Below are 20,890 nucleotides of genomic sequence, written 5' to 3' on the forward strand. Positions count from 1 at the left end.
AAAGTCATTGTTGGAACGTAGTGTTACCAAAAAGCACTGGCTTTTCTATATATCAGAAGTTGTTAATCTAATTGATTTTTATCAATAATTATTCTATGAATATGCCATGGATTTATTTCATAAATGATCTTAAATTTGATTAGCTCACAAAGGAATTTACTGATGATTGACCGCCTAGACTGCACTTTTCTGCCTCTTTGTTGGTGAACCTTGATTTTGCAAAATTTATTTATTTCAGTTAGCAATGAATTGTGAGGTTAGGATATACTATGGGGTGGAAGTTGGTAGTACTTGCTTTGTCATTTTTGATGGGCTATACACTAGTACACTTAATTAGTATTCAGTACATGCAGCAATAGCCTGAAAACTAAAATTCTGTAATACCAACAAGTAATTTTTCACTTGTTGTTTATTATTCTAAAATTAACTTTGTACATCCAACACTTCTATAATAGAATTGGGAATTTCTGTGTTTTCTGTTTGATAAATTAGAATATAGGGATATTCCACATTCCATGAAAACAAAGTGTGCAAGAAAGAGTAAAACAACGGGATTTAAACACCTAGATTATCATTCTAATGGAAAATGGATAAGTGTTTTAGCAATTCTTTAATGAAACATTCTCAGCAGTCTGACTACCATAAATTGAAAATGTTAATGGAATATAAAAATAAAGTTTTTGCAAGTCCTGTAAGCAGAAACGCTACTAAGTTCTGTGTTGAATTGTAGGAGCTACAAGTCAATTTCTAGGAAAACAAACAACACTGTGTCAGGTGTTATCCAATATGATGAGAGCAAATCAACTACCTGGAAAATTAGAGAGCAAGGAAAGCTTCCAGAAAATTTCATCATCAGATATCCTTGCTTTAGCTATTAGTCAGCCTTATCAAATAAGTGTTGGTGATACAAATTGTCAAAAATTAGTATTAACATGGAGCAAGATTTAACTCTCTATTAAAGAGAATTCTGCATTTTTCAGGTGTTTTTGATGAATATGTAATGGTAAAGATAGAGGCTTTTATTATTATAGTGAAACTAATACTAAAACAGGTAAGGTGAACACAATACAACTCCACTGATTTGTATATCTGTTCAAGTTAATGCTTAATATTTTCTGATCCTGTTCTCTCTTTGCTCATTTCTGTCACACAAATTTCCTTAAGCCAACTGTCACTGTTTGTTACTATTTGTAATTGTCATGATAGAAAAGACTGTTTAGTGAAGATATTATTGATTAACTTATTTTGTGAGTCAGTATTTCATGATTGCTTAGTTTTTTTATAATAAGTGTGTTAAAAGCAGGTAATTATTGGAAGTTGTGTTTATAATTCATTGATGTTGAGACTGTTGAATGTCGCATGCAATACATTGACATCAAGAATATAGAAATTTCCAGAAGGCAGGCAGACAATTAAGTGATAAACATATAAATATTGTGAGATGAGTGAAAACAGCAGACAGACAATAGCAGAAGAGAGTAAAGTCACGGCCAAGGAAAAGTTCGTAAAAGTGATAGGCCTAACGTTTAATATGTTACAGGAAAACTAACAGTTTTAAAAGAGCTAAGAAGTGCAGTTTATTCCATCAACTGAAGCAAGTTTTAAAATAACTGACTCAGCCTGAGTACACTTTGACAAAAGGAATAGACGACATCTGAAGTATGAGAACCAGACGATTGCTGGAAGAGCAGTATATGACTATGGTAACTCATGCTATAATTGTAAGTGAATTATACATGGAATACCAGTGCAACAGAAATACAGAAAGGTAGTTTGGCTTGTCAAGTGAAATTCTAAAGCAATTGAATAGGCCAAAATGGACTTTTGACAAGAAGAAAACTATATATATATATTGTTTATGATATGCCTATAATCTCTAATAATGTAAAAAATTGTTGTACATACGTTTAACTTGTTCCAAATATATATGTATATATTATTTTGAAAATAAATTGAGTGTGTGCTGTTCATTTATCACCAACAAGTCACAGACACCTACTGTAGAAGAATTCTGAGCCCAACAACACAGTATATATTTATACTATTAACAAGTATAAGTAACAGTCTTTAATTGACAATTGGCAAATATAACTTAATATCTGACAGTAATAGTTGTTGAGACAAAATGTAATTCCTGTCTGACATTTAAATATATCATTGTAATTGTGATTTGAAATACAAATGGCTGGTCTTTGAGACTATGCTATATATTGTTCACCAATAATCTCAATTGTTACATCAAAGTAGATCATAAAGAGCTCAAGATTTTCTTGACAACAGCAGATCCAACAAAAAACTTGGGGATGAAACATCCATTCTGTAGAAAGAGCTCTGTTGAGACGAGATAGCTGGTCAGCCACTAGATTCATTACACCTGGAACAAGACAAGCAAGGAGAACTATCTGGTGTTTGAGTGATCAAAGGAGAAGATCCACTGTTCAAAAAGAAAGAGATAAGGAATGAGTGCTCTCTTGCTTTGAAATGTACAAGACTACTATGGAATTGTCCAAATGAAGCATTACCAACTTCCCTCACAACAATTTGAGACCCTGATTCATAGCTCGTTGAACTGCTAAAAGTTCTAAGAGAATGATGTGGAGAGCAGCTTCCTCTACTGTCCAAAGTCCCTTGAATTCCATATGTTCTATACAAGCACCCCAATCCTGAAGAGAAGCATCTGTAAACATATGTATCTCTGGCCATGAAGGTGGTAGAGGGACACTTACTGTTGTGTTGTCCCTGTTCAACCACCAAACTGGAATCTGACAGACTCACTGGACAATGTAGCGTATCTGTGCAAATGTTCCACTGGTTTTGTAATGACCATTGAAGAACCCCCAAGTGAGCCTGACCTAAAGGAACGAGTGATTCCAAGGATGCCCACATCCCCAAAAAAGATAGAACTATGTGTGTGCTGATGGAGAAGGAGACAACTGTATTGGAAGAACTGCTCATTCCATGACTGAATGTGCAGAAGATGAGATTGGGTTTGGCTTAGTCTGGAATTGAAAAACACCCCTAAATGGATGAGGTACTGTGTGGGAGTAAGAATAGACTTCTCCTTTCTGACAAGAAACCCAGCCCTCGAAGCTTCTGAAAACAGAGTTTGAGTGTGCAGTTCTGCCAAATGTCAGGAAGGGGCGAGAGGAAGCTAGTCATCCATGTAATTGTGAGTGTGAATGCTGAGGGAGATAGATGACATGAAAAAGCTCTAACTATCCATCATGAAATGTATGAACAGATGTGAGGCTGATTGGTAGAGCAAAAACTGAAAACCTGGTTGTCATGCATGAAACAGAGATAATGCCTTGAAGACACAGTGATCAAGATTTGAAGGTAGGCACCTACAACGTTGAATTTTGTCCTCCATAGTCAGGGTGAAAAGAGCTACCAAAAGGAAAAAATGACTCCATTGTAAACTGAGGAGGCTGGACGATTCAATTCAGACCAGTTGCCAATTGTCCATCTAATTTTGGTACTATAAACAGCCAGAAAGATCTTGGATAGCTTGAACTCAATGGCTATATGTAATAGGATCCTTGGGGAGTGGAAAGCCAACCTGTATGAGACAATGGAGGAGGAGACATGAACTGAATGACCCACTGACCTGTGATGAAGGTCTCTCATACTGACACGAACCCCCTGAGAGGAGATCACACAGGACCTAACCACATAAGGTAGTCACCAATGCCAAAATCTGTGCTCCACCATGGAGGAGGATCCTTGCTGGTAAGGTCAAAATCACCATTGTGTTCCAATGGATCATGATGCCAGAGCAGGAGGACTGGAAAATTGAATGGGTGATGCAGTAAACTGTCCTGTAGAAAAACTATGGAATAGTTGAGAAGCTAGTGCAGAAAGAGAAGAATGTAGATGGGCTACATCTACTCAAGATTCCATAGAGTCTGGAATTCCTGCAAAAATAGACTGTCTGAGAAAAGGAGCTTCTCTGAGATCTCTAAGGCCCAATGTAGGAAGGTGAAATCCTTCCAGTAAGGTATCTATCTCCAAAAGATCCCAGCAAGGTACCAAGGAGAGTGCAGAAGCCAATAATCCGACCAAAATGGAAGTCAACAGATGACTAAGATCCTCTGAAATTTGAGCAGGGGATCTATAATAGGTTTCAAGCAATAGCTACAAAGTTGATAAAAAATTGAAAAATTGTTATAAGTGACAGACGAATTCTGGAAAACTGAGATTGATTAAGATGAACAGTGGACATAGGAAGTAAAGGGTCTAACCTCTGAGAGTCCAAATAAGAGTTCTCCAGGCAATGGAAAGCAAAGCCATGCTGATCCATTAAACCAGGAGGATAAGGCATGGCAGCACCTTCCCTCAACTGATCTGAAAATCTCCTTGCATGAACAGCAACATCTGGTGAAGGTGGAAGGACCAGGTAATCAGATGAGCTAGTTTCTCCAATAAAGAAGGTGAAGATTCATAAGCCACAGGAGAAATACTCAAAACATTACAAACATGGTGTACTAGTTGTAAAAAAGGGTGTAGGAGGCAGAATGTCCATCCAAGGTTCATGAGTACCTGTCTGAGCAAAGGAAGGTGCTGGAAAAATAGAGTCTAAATTCTCACTAGTCCACCCTTGAACTCCCACAAGTTTAATCTCAGAGCCAACAGGAGAAAAAGCATCAGACCACATGCAAAACTCTACCTCTCTGCATATAAAAAACTGTATGTCCTCCACAGAAGGTGCTCCCCCAAAGCCTGGGTAACTTTAGACTCGTGAGGTGATAGAGTTGGGGCATCAGACGAGTCCATGTGAGCATTCATATTCGAAAACTGTCTCTTAATAAATATATATTTTTTAATCATAAAATCAAGAGAAAATAAACAAAAAACTCAAGCCCCATGAAAAAGATAAAAAATAATGCAAAAGATAACATTGTAAATGTATTAATAGTGCTGAAGAGAAAACCTGCAGTTAACACTTAAGACCCTCTTCGTAATTTTTGTCGTCAAGAAAAAATTAATAAAAAAGAATAACGAAGAGCTTTTATATGGATTGGGTACAGAGAGCGCATTGATGTAGGTGGAGAAAGTCACAAGATTAAAATCACTAGGGGTGACATAGTGGGGTATAAAGACTGGGGCACCCCCAGTAGCACAGCGGTATGTCCGCTGACTTACAATGCTAGAATCCAGATTTTGATACCCGTGGTGGGCAGAGCACAGATAGCCCATTGTGTAGCTTTGTGCTTAATTACAAACAGACTGGGGCAGGCAAGGTAGAATTCATACCAATGCTTAGATGGGCAAAGAAGAAAACCTTTCTTCGAGATAAAGCTAAAATGGGAGTGGAGGTAAGTGTTTTTTGGAAATTAGAAGCCTAGTTACAGTATAAGTAGATGGCATCAAGTACATACTATAAACAAATTAACCATTCTTGTGTAAAGACTGAGAAGAAAAATACTCTTCTGATTTCTTTTCTACTTCTAGATCATCATTTTTACCTTACAGGGTATATACTTATCAATTATAAATCAATTTTTAGTGCCTATCATTTAAAATAATTAGTGTGTAAAAAAACAAAGCTGTAAATACTTGTATTATGAGTATTCAGGCAATTTATGTTTCTCGAGCAGTTAAGGCTATTCTAAAAAATTATAAATCATTTACTTTAATATTCACAAACTTCTAGAATTTTACAGCATTTTTCAAACTGAACAATTAAAAAAAAATCTAAAAGTTTAAATATGGCTTTGGTGTTAAAATGGAAAGCTAACTTGTAGAAGTAGAATGTACAATATTCAATCAATAATTACTGCACAAACCTTTCCTAAAATGTTAATTCTAGATGATTTGGCTGGAGGAGGTATCCAATGATCTCTGATAAGTGTTTCATTTGTTCCACGAAGATTTTGTTTATAAATACTAACAGCTGCATTAGTTGAACTTACTGAACTGGGCTAGAGGGTGAAGCATTGTAATGCATATTAATATATTATTCACCAAGGTCCTAAAATTTCAAGTATTAAAAAGTGAAAAAACAAGTATAGTATATTTACACTCTAAATGATTTAAAGAATAATACCCAAGTAATAAAACATATTTAAAAAAAAAAAAATATTGTAGAAACATACTTTATTACGGTTTTTCACTTTTTTTTCTCAAAGATAGTATTTAGGATAATTTTTTATAAAACTGGAACATTTTGGTGGTATACCTTTTAATACAGAGAGTTGAGTTTGTTATAATTAATCTGAATATGCAGACAAGCAAATCACAAAACAACCACAGTTGATATAAATTCACAGTGGAATGGAATGTATCAGAACTAGATTCTGACATTGTTTAGCATTTTATGGTTAGGTGATGCCACCAAAAACTGATCAGTTTTGGGAAGGGTATTAACAGCCGTTTCCAATGTGCAAAACATTCATACATTTTGATCGTAAAGATGTGTTAACATAAGGGATTTAGAATTTCTAAGATGAGAACATTCATTATATTTAATGGAATTGGAAAACAAAGAAATATGGATCAATTTGGGTCACAAGAACAATCCTAGAAAGAGAGCTCAAACAAGTCAAGTCCCAGCTGTGCACCATTTTCTAACAAAAGCCATAATACAAAGGTCAATATCAAAAGCCATCCACATGTCTCAGGCAACAGTTTGTAAATAAATCAAGGAGTTCCACTTTGAAAAGTGACACAAGTTACTCTCATAACATCCCAGTTTGACCATTGCTATTTCATATGAATACATCTGTTTCAACAGATACTGGGAAACTGTCAACTTATACATTAAATGGATCATGGAATTCAGCAAGGAGGAAGTGTGTGGTTTGAATCCAAAAGCCTTATGAGAGAACCTTTTGTAATGAAAACTACACTACAGGGATACATAATCATCAGATAGAGCATGACTTGACTTGGCAACATGGACTGCCATTATATAGTGAAGCTTCAATATGTTTTGATAGAATGTATACATTACTTGTTTACAACAGCATGCATTAGACTTGCACTATAAATTACTACATTTATAATTAATGATTAAAACTCGGGTGTGAGTGATTGGATAATGTTTCATACACACTGATTATTGTTAATAATCATTTTTCATGTTTTTAACTTTCACTGATTTAATCACGGAAATTTAAAAAGTTTTTGTATTTAATTTCTAAACACAACAAAAGTCCAAAAACAGTCTCCTGAGGGATCTCACTAGTCACATTCTCATAAAAGAAAAGAATATTTCTTTGATCACCACTCACTTCTTAACTTATCCATTTCAATAAGGATCCAGTTTCTAATTAATTACTTGTGAAGCACTTTATAAAAAAAAATACATACATTTGCCTTATGAACAAGCTGATAAGTTGGAAAATTTAATCGCTAATTCTGAATTGTTGTTCCATTTCAACATTTCTTGCCATATTTTCTACATTACTAAAAACAAAGTATATAATATCTTTCCAACTACGTTCTCTAACTTACTAAAAATATCCAAAAACTTTCAAGATATTCTTCAAGCAATTTTTTGTTATAAATTTAGCCTCAATTGATAATATATATGTCTGTTGGCAAAGTAGTTAACCTGCTGTTGGTGCCAAAACTCTTGTCAGAAGGCTTGCAAAAAATGCCAGTAAGTATTTTTGTTATTTTCTATCAGGAGCATTGAATGAAACATACACTACACTTTCACTATCTTCAACAGTGTCATTTCTCTCAAAAGCTTTCAACCTATTTATGAGAAACACAAATATCCCCCTTCTTATTTTCATGGCTCTTACAGAACTTTAGAATTTTAAAAGCTTCTAAACTAGCAATTTCATAATCTTGATTAAGTCTAGACCTGATAATAACAAAGACAACTAAACTCCAAACAGAGTCTAAGTCCTACCACAGTATTCAAACAACTTAATGTAAAAGCTTCTAGTATTTGTAAACATAATTCTGGATACAAATTAAAACTTATAAGAACAGGAAACATTTAAACAGTTTTTCCCCAAATGCACATTTCTTTCACTTTCACTGCAGAATATGTTATCTATATCCTTTAGGTCATACACGTGAATGCATATGAATATATGAAAAATATCCAGAATTTTATTTAAACATTATTTGTAAAGCAAATAAGCATGATTGTCAGTTGTTAATTATTACTGAAAGTATGTTTGAAGGACCTGATAAAAGAAAAACAATTCTATCAGTCATGAACTACGATTTTATTTCATGGAAAGAAGTCCACAAATACAAGAACATTTTAAAGGGTCAAAACTAAAATGTAAAAGAATGAAATAAATGTGTCACATGTACAGATAAAAAGTTTAATAAACTGTTAATTGTTGATTTAAGCTCTGGAATAAATAGTGCTATATATTAATTAACAACTATTAAAGAAAAAGGTGGGGAAGATATAAATACTTAAGGTTGTAAATGAACTTTCTACATATCTTTCAATAGCCCAATATAGTAAACAGAGATTTTTTACTGACAGTTTTACAAATGTCAAATACAGTAGTTGTTTATTTGAGAAATATTTAGTATGAACAATGAACTGACCTTTTTTACAACATGTACATACAATGGAGTATCCTGGTCTATGTGTACATGAACAGGTGACGATGTACTTGGAATGATCACATCTCTTGGGTTTTCCATAATGTCTTAATTCTGTTTATGGTATTTCCAATCATATTAGCAACATTTTCCAGGCAGAGAAATATATTACATTTGATTAGACTGAATAGAAAAACCAAAATCCTCATACATGCATATGTAATAATTTTCTTCTTTGTACTCAAACTATGTCTTAAAACAGGAATCTATCCACACATGAAAGATATTATACCAAATAATTAAGTATTAAGCAAGTTACAACATATACTAGTTAAGTTTCAATTTTTCTTCACCTAACTTCTAGTGAAGTTTTTTCCATATTTGTTCTATCTGTTAATCTGAAATTGCAAGTACCAAACTAGTTTATAATTCTCAAATGACAAAATTTAAAAATGTACCATGAGTGCAAGAAATAATACAGCACATCAAGAACTTACAAGAAAGAAAGTTATGTTTTTTAATTACATTTATGCACTAAATTTACATTTACAAAAACTTAAAAAACCGAGAACATTTGCTCATCTGTTTAATACAACCTAGTGCAATTTGAAAATAAACTTTCACACACATAATGAAAACAATATACCCAGATAATGTTTTATGTTATGCATCTAAAAATCCTGAGAAACAGCTGTAGCTACAGTGAATGTTTCATTCAGTCACAGCCTAAACAAATACCCTAAATTATAATATTTATTCTGCCATTAATTAGCCAGTATCAAACACAATTGAAGTTACACAGTATGCTTCAGTAGTTGTTCAATAGCTGTAAAGAATAAAAGTTGGTTTGATCTAAGAAATGTAACTAAAACTTGTGAAAATAATGAAATACATTTTTATATATTGTACATGATTATATGTTAAGAGTTTGCTTTGGTGTCAATGTGAAGCACGGTAATGTTTAAATTTAACTTATTTAAATTATGATATATAAATAAACATTGTAACTACATCTAATACATGCACTGTATGCATTAACAAGCTAAAGCTGTTTTGTTTAAGATATGTATTAGCATTTTTAAAAACACTTCCATATTCTTGGTAGACTTGAGGGTCAGAAAATACTCTCTACACCAAAGAGGTTGAAACACAGCAAGTTCCAATCTCTCTCAAGCGTTGCCGTATAAAATGACCTTAGGCCATATGATACAAATATCATGTGCATGTGCACTAAAAAAAGTTGCTAGGGATGTTACAAGAGTTCCACCAAATGAAGAATAATTAAGAACATAAAAATATATATATATATTACATGTGGCAGCAGGGATGTCACAGATCAGGGTAAGTGGGTTAGGGTGTCATCAGTAAAATCCACTGGTCTAATGAAATTAAATTTATTTTCAAAGCAATAATTTACAACATTGAATGTTTAATAAAACATGACAATTACTCAACTAAAAATTAAAATGAGTTAGATTTTACTTTTTGATTAATTTTATTTCAGAGCTAGTACTGATAAAAATTGTTTCAAAGAGGCTGATTTAATTTCAAATTTAAAGTAAGAAATCTCACTAAAATGTTGCAAAACATAGCTTCATAGCTTTGAGTACATATCTTGAGACTACAAGTTATAATACTGTCAATATCATAGTGTCAACATCCAATAGTAATGTTGTTGACTTATTCTAATGCTATCTCAGTCTTATTCTTTTATTTTTTTAAGTCTTAATCCTATTAATTATGAAGCATATCAGTGGTGGTAATAAAGACATGGATAAAAACAACAACGAAAAAAAGTCAATCTGAAAAATGGTCAAAGAAAATTATACAAACAGGTATAAACAATAAAAAAAGGCCTATATTTAGCCAATGATTAGAAATCATATTGAAATATATACAAATGTAGAAAGCAAACAAAATATAAGAAAGGATAAACAGAACAGTAGGATTTAGTAGTAAGTGTTGGCAATAAGGGAAAGCCTATAACTAGTATAACTATAAATGGAAGCCACTGATTAGAAAACTGTAATAATAACAGTTTGTTTACATGGTTTCAACAATTGGCTTAGCTGTTATTGATACTATTTTCCAAAATACTTTTTTTACTTTATCTGTTTGTGTAATTTTATTTGTTGTTTTTTCGATTGACTTTCTTTCCATTGTCTTTATTAGTATTACTCACTATTACTTATATAATATATTCGGAGTAGGTAACCTATTTTTACTCTTACAAATACTATTAGTCTTAGTAGATTGAGTCCGCCGCTAACATATTTTCATGGATTTAGATAATAATAGTAGTTAGACACAATAACTTTTTGAATATTTCACTGTTTCGCAAACTCCAGTTTGAGAAAACATATAATTATAAATTAAATATGTTATTAATAATAATTATAAAATCTGAAAAGGAAATATTATAAGATTCAGAATAAAACACCCGAAGACAATATTAAACTTTTCTTAGCAGAAAAATTAAACTAAATTATGTGTACAGTAATATTAATATCAAACAAAAACTAAACTGAATAAATATGTTATAACAACCCTACACTCTCCAGCGTTACTAAGTTTGTATTTAACTTTGTAACCAAAAGTACGTGCTACCACCTTCTGGAAATAATGATATTAACTGTAAACTCGAAAATAAACCAAGTTTTTTTTTAATAGATACCAATTCTTACTCTATCTCTTTCTTGTTACTTTTAAAAAAAAAATTGTTGTTATGTTTGTTAGTGTAATGCTACACAATGAGTGATCTGAGCTCTGTTCACGAATGTTTCGAACTTCGGATTTTATTGTTGTAAATCCGCAAGTTTCTCCTAACCCACCCAGGGACCTTTTTTAAATATTATTTTAAAATTTAGTGAAGAGTAAATATAACACATGTACATGTTGAATTTCTATCCAATAAATATATTGGAGGTTACTGATTAATAATAGCTAATCCAATATTACTCTTTTAAATACTAATAATACTTCATCTAATTTAATAATACTAGACATTTATAAATGGCAGTTTCTAACTGGTACTACAACTGAAGAATATGTTTAAAACACAACGATTTAAAAGCACTGATGCAACTGACCCGGAAAAAACAGAATTTTCATTTCAATGGCAAGTATTTAATAAATTATCCATCAAACGATATCAATGTAGCCATTGTAATTACGCCAAAGTCATTGCACATAAACAAATATATAAATACCATTCATTGCCTATGGTGGTCTTTATCGGCTCCGATGTCTACTAATAAAAGGCACGTAAACACTACCTGACATTTAGCAGCCTCGTTTTCAATGTGCAAGTATCATGGGTTCTAAATACTCTAAACTTTCAATGAACCAGTTAAAAATTAAACTTGACGAATGTGACATCGCTACTATTGGTGGAAAGAAAAATTAAATGAAGGGTATAGTTGTATTCTTTAATATTATGCGGTAATAGAATATGCTCTTACTGTTTCACCAAATTTTTGTTGAATATACTGTGACATACAATGTAAATGAATGTATCAACTGGTACTAATGGCGTCGAAGTTGAGCAGTTAGAGTCGAAACTTATGATATCATTTATTGTATTTAGATTCACTAGCATATTCCGCTGTCGTAATACTGCCCCTTTCTTAGTATTGTTCGTCCCGAATAAAACCAATAGATAATTAACAATAACTTAATTAAATGGCCCAAGGGTAAATCTCAGACCTTATAACGTTAATAACCAGGTTTCAATACACACAGTGGTCACAGTATATATAACTTATTGCGTAGTTTTGTGTTTGAATAACAAACAAGCAAACAAGAACAAAAATTCTCCCCTCCCCCCAAAAAAAAACACGTTATAGGGTTTTGACATGAAATTATAAGTCGATTTCTAGATATTTTTTTCTTGCATTGTTGTATTATTTGCAGTGTTATATAAAAAGTTACTTGTTCTATTAAGAATTGCTTATTATGTCTTTCCTTGCACTTACACCAAAATAGAGGACTTATATAAAAGACAAAAACTTTGTTAAAGTGAAGATAATTTTCTTTTAAAAGCTTACATAGCATACAAATAACTTAACTTTTTAGCATATAGAGGTAGAAATCTAGATGCACGGTAGTGACTCCAGACAAGTTAGAACGATGAAGTAATACTGCTATGACTCTGTATACAGTGCCGAACTTTTGAACAAGACTATTCCAAATGGTGGAACACTATTATCTTTACTAGCGAACCCATGGGCCTATGGCTCACATTTACAGGGCCGCTATAATGCAAATTTAATGTTTGAACTACTATTTTGCACTGATCATTGCTGCTACAATGCAAGTTTAATTTCCTTAACCAAGTTAGGAAAGTTATTTGATAAGCCTACTTATTTACATGCTCCAATGTAAATTAATGACAAATTTGCGGACCGCTTTCAAGAAGTTCTCGTACAAGTGTTTTCGCGAAATACACTGATTCCCTAAAGGGTTGTGGGAAAAGTTTTACTTCTGTGTAAACTTCGGTTCCGAAACGATTCGTTTGGCACCATTTAGACATTGGTGAGTACAGTAGTTTAGAAGAAGGACTTTTCGGGAAATTTCCGGGTACCCCAAGAGGTGGGTGAAACATTTTACTTTTGTGCAAACGTCTGGACCCAGACGATTCATTTGGTACCACATAGAAATCGGTGTGGCCAGCGGTTTAGGACGAGTTACGTGACATACACACACACGGACGCTGAATATTACTATATTAATGTTTCTGAACAGATCTAAATACTCTTATACCACATTAAAAACAGAAGATTAATATCTGTTCTAGATTAAAATCAATAAACAGTTAAAATGTGGTAAAGTTATCATTGTTCTTCTTCTCTTTGTTGAAGAAGCAAAATATAGTAATCAAAGGAGGACTGGTGTAACAACTGAAATAGTCATGAATTGCACCCTTTTATAACTAGTGCAGGTGTTCTGTATGTATTATGATTTTTGCTAATCGAATGTGAATGTCAAAAGGCTTCAAACCTCTGCTAATCCTTCAGGTAAAGTTGTATACAAAATCTAAAACTCATATATCTTTGGCCCTGTGTTTGACATCGTGAAGAGGGGCGAGTCCTTTTCAAGGGCAGACTATTTTCTTGCACACAATAATATGAGTTAAGCATATTTGCCTTCTGTAAATTTTGTTTAGAATAGTTGGTGATGTATGCAACATTGGATTTTGGTATACCGCACATTTTGTCTAAATGTTGGTGGTCAATCAAAATTCCCTCTTGTCTTTGTTTGGTGGAGATATCAGTATAAAACACTCCTGTCAACCCCAGTAGCCAGTATAGACAACCACTAAGATGTATTTGTTCTTACTGTTCTTTGTGGTATAGGACCAAGCACATCAATAGCAACTCTTCAAGTGGTGCTGTAACTTAATACTGCTGCAGTTGCCTATATTGTTTCGTTTGTGGATGTTTTTGCTCACAGCACAGTTCACACGTTTACACCAGGTCATTACAGATTTCTAGATCCAACATATTAGAAAATTTCTCCTATTCACTCCACCGTCTTCTTAATAGTTTTTGGAAGGTTGTGAAGGTGACATAGTGCTTGTTACTGTGGAAGTACTTATTAGATATCTGTACACTGGTATCTTCCTATTTTCGACATAACAAGCATTCTCATAGGCATAACGAATCCCAGTGTGCCCACTACATTTTTGAACTGTATGAAGCCACTGTCTGCCACGAGAATCATTATACACGATTTCTGATTTGTTAAATAATCAGCTCAATATTCATATTCTTTGTTTAAGCATATTTGAGTTGAGGCTTGAATCACACTAGTTGTTCGTTATTTATGGGTATCCCATCTTGAATTTGCTCTGTTATACTTTAGGCAGGCTGTTTTTACTTTCTTGTGCATTCCTTCTTCCACATTGTTTACATTCTTTGTCAATAAAGGTATTTGTAGTAATACATCAGTATTTCCATGTTTCCAACAATGGTGATGCACAATACTGAAATTGTACTCTTGAAGTTTCTGGAGCCATCTTATTATCTGACCTTCTGGATTGTGAAAATTAATCAAACACTTCCATAGTGCATGATCCGTCCAGAGTGTAAACTTTGGTTTCCAGAAGTAATAAAGGAAATGATTCGTGAATTGAACAACACTTAATAGTCTTTTTGTTGTACAATAACTGTTTTTTTTGCAACATTTATCGCTATGTTATAATAAACAATCACATGTTTTTTCCCGTGTCGTACTTATGATAACACCATTACCATTAAAAAATCACTGACACCTGTCATGAATGGATCAGCAAGTGTTGGGTTTGCTACTACAGGAGTAGTAGTGAATTTTATATCCAGTTTATTGAATGCCACTTCAGAATTAATGATCCAAAAAAACCTTTTACCTCATACAAGTTCTGTGGTGTTGGCCAATTCTAGAAATATTCAGTTTAGGCTGAACTGTAAACACTCCCTCTATACTGACTACATGTCTCGGAAAATTTACTTGTTGATGGAATAATTCACATTTCTTGGGAATCAGGTTAAGGTTCTTTTCCTTTAAGCAATCCAATACTTTAATTAGCCCATCACAAGTATCATTGAAATCTTTCTATGTGTGATAAAGTAAGTAGATGAGTACGCTATTCCAGATAGTAAATTGAGAACATATTTCATTAGTCACTTAAGTGTAGTAAGTGCATTGAATAATGCATATAGTAAGAAAACAAGTTACCATAAATCATTTTCTGCAGTAAAGGTTGTTATTTGTCGACTTACACTTGCAAGTAAGTATTCATTCTTAAGATTCAATATTGAGAAACATTTTAACCTAGAGCATCCAAAGTAGAGTGAATCCATGGTAGTAGGTAGATGTCCTTTTTTGTGACTTCATCCACCTTCTGGTAGTCCACGCAGAACCTTGTGGATTCATTCTTTTTCACAATATATTATGAGATGAAACTATAGTTTCTTCTCTTAAATAATGTTTTGCAGAAAAGTCAAAAGTTTTATGTTGAGTTATATTTGAAAATCAAATACCTGCATCATAAATTATATGATTTATTTTCAATATCTGATGTACTTCCACTTCAAATGTGTTGCAAACCAGAGAATGGTAATGAAAAAACATTATCCGTCCTGTGAACTATAGTGTCTCATTAAAGTCATTTTGTAAAATCTTTCCTGATGTTAAGATAACAATATATAAATTATTTAAGTAAAAACATCTCAAAACCTACAATGCGTTTTGATGATGAAGCTATACCTAAAATCACTTGTGTTATTTATTTGAGAAGTTTAGAACTCCATGCAATTGTGGAAGAGTTGGACCTGAGAACAAAGAAGAGAAATATTTCTGATCATTAATATATTATTAGATGACGCTCGAGTTCTATCTATTTATATTAGACAGCGGAAGTAACGTGACGCAGCTGATGAGTTTCTCGAATGATCGGGTGTATTCGAGATGCCCCCTTCGTTAGTATATAAGCCTGGCAGAGAAAGCCAGCAGAAGGAATGAAGAGAGAGAGCAGTAGTTACTTTGAGTTCCATGTAATTTATGATTCTCTTAGTTTCGAGCTAGTGAGTCATAAAGTGTGTGTTTTGCACTTTACGAGAGCGAAGTTATCGAGATTGTGAATCGCTGTGATTTATAGCGTGCATTATAAAAGTTGTTAAGCTTAAAGTGACGAGAAACGTACTGATTGTGGAACTTCTGTGTACTAAAAGTTTGTATGGAGGAAGAATAAACTGGTTTAATCAAGAAAGGACTTGTATCGCTGAAGATCCTCGGAAGAATTTCTACCGGAAATAAACAAACAAGCAGATACATAACAATTCTTTTTCCATTATAACCAATACACTGACTCACCACTTCTTGTTTGTAAATACATTTATTCATTCTTTTTGAAAAAAAAACATATCCAGGAACACAGTCAAGTTCTTTTTAACAACATCAGACGAATTTAGCTTAAGAGTATGTAACAGAATTATTTAAGTTCATTAATTTGTATAAGAAAGAACTGTAGCTTCAATGGAACAAAGATGCTCTTGCTCAGTTAATGCAAATGTGAAAACAAAATATCATTAATGCGTAATATGCTCCTTCCCCCCACCAGAACATAAAATATACACAAGTTAAGTGCGTTGAGGGTTGTAGAGCATAATGGGTAGTTCTACCTTACGAAGTTTACTTGTGATCTTCCATTACTTCAGCTGCAACCTGGTACAATATATATATACATATATGAGATCAAATTTACAATCATAAAATTAACAACTGAATTAATAATATGCCATCTAATAAGTTAGTATGCTATTTAAATTTTTTCAATGTAATATATTTAACTCTATAATTGGAATCAGAGAAAAAGGCAAAACGTGAAATATCATAACGTGCTGCAACACATATTACTGCTTTCGCAACTATATTCGTAGTGAAAAATAGTTCGTTATTTAAATTAGTTCCATTGGATGAATAGGGTTGTTTGAATTCCGAACACGAAACAGAAATAACACAAAATGTCAATGACAGTGGTTAAAAGAAACTGTGAAACCTTACATTGTTGGAGAAAAAAATAGAATACTGTACCTCTTGTATTTAATTACATTAATAGCTTTGTGATGATGACCCCTTTGGTTGTTGAGGTCTCTGAGGGGGTGGTCCAAGGAATACGGTAGGTGGAATCAATTGAATGCCACAGATCTGTAAAAAAAAAAAAAAAAATTACTTTCTCTAGGTGATCAAATGACTTTCATCCTTTTACTGGTACAAACAATATGTACACACCATTTTCAATACTTACTTGATTATTTAAGCAATTTAATTTGTCTTTAGTCGAACTCTCGATAAAAAAAATATCGATTAAAATTGAACTAACATTTTCAGCCCCGAGTGAGTGAGTCTCGAAAAATTTAAATGATATTATTTATTGACTTCAAGACGATGTTATTCCACCCAGAAGGATTCTCAGGCTAAAGTTATATTAACGAAAACTAAAATAAGTTATTCACCATTAGTTCAAAGTTTTAGAGAATATTACTTACCTACCTCTATAAAACGTAATGTTTTATACATTATTCTCAAATTTAATTACCATTTCCTATAGTTTATGATAGTGGCTCGAAAAGTCTTTCAAATCAAGTTATTATTGAAATTAGGATTTTAAAAAAAGCTATATCACAATCGTGTTGAATTATGTTACAAAATACGCTACTAATATACAGAGGATTATTCATGATGTATGGTAACAATTTACATATCTCACTGTGGTAATTTCATGTTTTGTGCCACTCGTGTGCAGAATTTGAACCACGGCAAGTGTTCTATCAACTCAGTTAAGGGATTAATCCACTAGCAAATGTTTGTGAGGCACTCTTTAACAATGTGAACTACCACAGTCTTTCACATTCACAAACAAGCAGACCCTTGGGTCGTGGAACGGCCACCATTTAGACTCCAGTTTTGTATGGCAATTTTCTCGATTCTTTCATGACATTGGAAGAGTGTGCTACCATCTCAGCCAAATTGTTAATCTACTAGCAATTGCTAATAAGGCACTTTTTGAACAGCTCGAAGTATCATCTTGCCTCTAGCCATCCCCACTGGTATATGATTATAAAGATCAAAAGTAAGTAACAGTACTTTGCATTGACTATAAAAGCATAAAAGGCACGACACTTTAGCATTTCGAAGGAAATTATGTCTGTTGGATTAAACCATAAAGATAAAGCAGTGTAACTCTGGCAGATCAAAAGCAGACTACTCCATGAGTGGCTACTAATCGCACACCTGGGTGGTGAAGGAAGTTAAATAACTTCTTGTTGAAAGGAATCCAAGAACACAATGGTTCATTCCGAATAAATACAAATCTTCGTTAGAACTATAAAGAAGATAATTTACAATGATTTTAGTATAAGTGACATAAGAGGCAATCCCACATCATATGAATACCAGCTGTCAAAAGCTGAATGAGCAGCATCTGGCATGTGACAAAAGGAAATATGTTGTCGCCTTAGACGGAACATATATTTGCTTAAGTGTTTGCAAAAGTCTGAACAATTTGTTATCATTTTTCTGGTGTTATAATGATTAAAAAATGGTACAGAGTATGTCAAGAAAGATTTTAAGGGGTTTATTGTGATTATAGGTTGCAGTTACTATGGTAAGTTAAACTTTCAGAAAGTCAAGAGAAAATAAATGCAAAAGTGAACTCTTCCTCTATCAAGTCAACATTCTGACACCGTTATACCGCTCGAAAATACAATCTTTGTACAGACTAGATGCTAATATGATGTCTCCATCAAGACAAAGCATCTGGCTACACTTTCAATTAAAAGCATCAGTTCGTTTTCAAGATGCAAGTACAAATGGGAATGTTACGCTATATCCTTTGCAGACACCTACTGTGGACTTCTGTAACTTTGGATTGTTCAAACGTAGTCTCTCTGTGTTGCGAAAAAGCTTCTCGTACTAGAAAACAAGGGAAGTCACATATGATATCATTGGTAATGGAAGAAGAGATTGTTAGGACCAGGCACTTGTCCTTCTCGTACTAGAAAACAACGGAAGTCACATAGTATATCATTGGTAATGGAAGAAGAGATTGTTAGGACTAGGCACTTGTATCATTGGTAATGGAAGAAGAGCTTGTTAGGACTATTCACTTGTCCTTGAATTGTTACCATAGATCACGAATACCCCTCTGTATCTTTAAACAACACGCGAATTTATGTATATAAATGAGAAATACCTTAATTATACTTTCGTTTAACCATTTATTTGTAATAAAACATTAAATTGATGATCAAATTATACGTAAAAAAACTTGAGTTATTTACCCGAGAAATGTAGAACTCCATGCAATTTTGGTAGAGTTGAACCTAAGAAAACGAAGAGAAATATTTCTGATCATTAAAAACTTATTAGATGAGCTCTAGTTTCTGCTCTTAATATAAAGTTTTACAGAAAAAGTCTAAAGTTTTATGTGTTAAGTATACAAATTTGCAAACCTAATGCTCAAGCAAGTTACTTCGGGATGACATTAAATTTTGTATTTCTTGTGGAGGGCTAATCTTAATAAAGTATTTTTATAATAACCACCAGAGGGTTGTAGCTTCACAAACTTCCCTAAGAAGCGATAAAATAACTGTTTATGAGCTAATATTTAAAAGTCACTGAACATACTAGATGAAATATATGAGTTTTCTGCAATGATAAGTGTCACGGAACTATACTTTAGTTTTGTAAATATCTTCCTTGTCAATAGATTTATATTCACAAAAATCTCATAGGTTTGGAAAATTTATATTACTGAGTATTAAATATAAAAATGTAATTATATTAATTGAAATAAAGGGGAAGTTTTATATATTTTATCCAAATAACAATTAACCTTAGAATTATCGATAAGTACACACCTCCCATCGAACTTTTAAACACATTATTTAAATGTATTTATGTACCAAATTATTCTTGGGTTCACGACGTTGTTAGGCCTGGCATGGCCAGGTGGTTAGGGCGCTCGACTCGCAATCTGAGGGTCGCAAGTTAGAATCCCCGTCACATCAAACATGCTCGCTCTTTCAGCCGGGGGTGGGTGGGGCGTTATAATGTGAAGGTCAATCCCACTATTCATTGGTAAAAGAGTAGCCCAAGAGTTGGCGGTGGGTGGTGATGACTAGCTGCCTTCCCACTGCTAAATTAGGGACGGCAATCCGTATGTTATCGAGGATCTTTTTACCAACAACGTCGTTTGTTTGTTTTTTTTTATTTCGCGCAAAGCTACACGAGGGCTATCTGCGCTAGCCGTCCCTAATTTAGCAGTGTAAGAATATAGGGAAGGCAGCTAGCTATCACCACCCACCGCCAACTCTTGGGTTACTCTTTTACCAACAAACAGTGGGATTGACCGTCACATTATAACGCCCTCAGATTACGAGAAGAGCGTCCTAACCACCTGGCCATGCCGGGCCTACGTTGAACTGAAAAGGACATCTGAAATGTCGAAACTAGTACCCATACAAATTTGGTATTGTTTCGTTAGTGTTTTCCCTTTGTGTACTTGTCACACAAAATTCAGCAATGTATAGTCTTACCAAAATGATAGGCCAAATGATTTGGGAGGGGTCCTAGAATAACTAAAATATAAACTAGGGGTAACAAAGGGATTAAAAAAATTAAACGTTTTGAGCTAACAAACAAACAAGAAAGACTAAAGATGTTGAACATTTATCACGTACCTTGATAATATCACCATTAAAATATCAATCTGTTATTTAAAATAGAAGAGAAAATGAATTCAAAACTTATTAAATTGACAACATTAGAAAAAAAATAAAAAATGAAGTCAAAAAGTTAAAGGTTAAGATAAAATCAATTCAAAAATGTA

The 20,890-nt window shown here is 33.3% G+C and overlaps 1 protein-coding gene and 1 long non-coding RNA gene across 3 annotated transcripts in view; both read right to left on the reverse strand.

Annotated features, from left to right (window-relative positions):
* LOC106464120 (outer dense fiber protein 2-like) overlaps positions 1-10,861 on the reverse strand; it is a 98,296-nt gene extending 87,435 nt beyond the window's left edge. The window contains exons 1-3 of one of the 2 annotated variants that reach the window (XR_002611642.1): positions 10,752-10,861; positions 8,524-8,634; positions 5,787-5,921 (exon numbers count right to left, since the gene is read on the reverse strand). Coding sequence is in view for 1 of the 2 variants with exons in the window: in XM_013924233.2 (XP_013779687.2) it covers positions 5,787-5,921; positions 8,524-8,622 (234 nt within the window). In the remaining variant the exon portion in view is untranslated. The remainder of the gene's footprint in view (positions 1-5,786; positions 5,922-8,523; positions 8,635-10,751) is intronic. The other variant, XM_013924233.2, reaches the window with a different exon arrangement.
* Positions 10,862-16,374: 5,513 nt separating this feature from the next.
* On the reverse strand, positions 16,375-19,388 carry LOC111086929. The gene is made up of 3 exons (XR_002611641.1): positions 19,341-19,388; positions 17,092-17,205; positions 16,375-16,722 (listed from the first exon to the last, which is right to left on the reverse strand). It is a non-coding gene; the product is annotated as an uncharacterized LOC111086929 (long non-coding RNA).
* Between the last annotated feature and the right edge of the window lie 1,502 nt (positions 19,389-20,890).

This window comes from Limulus polyphemus, unplaced genomic scaffold (assembly GCF_000517525.1).
Source record: "Limulus polyphemus unplaced genomic scaffold, Limulus_polyphemus-2.1.2 Scaffold1564, whole genome shotgun sequence".
Classification (NCBI taxonomy): domain Eukaryota; kingdom Metazoa; phylum Arthropoda; class Merostomata; order Xiphosura; family Limulidae; genus Limulus; species Limulus polyphemus.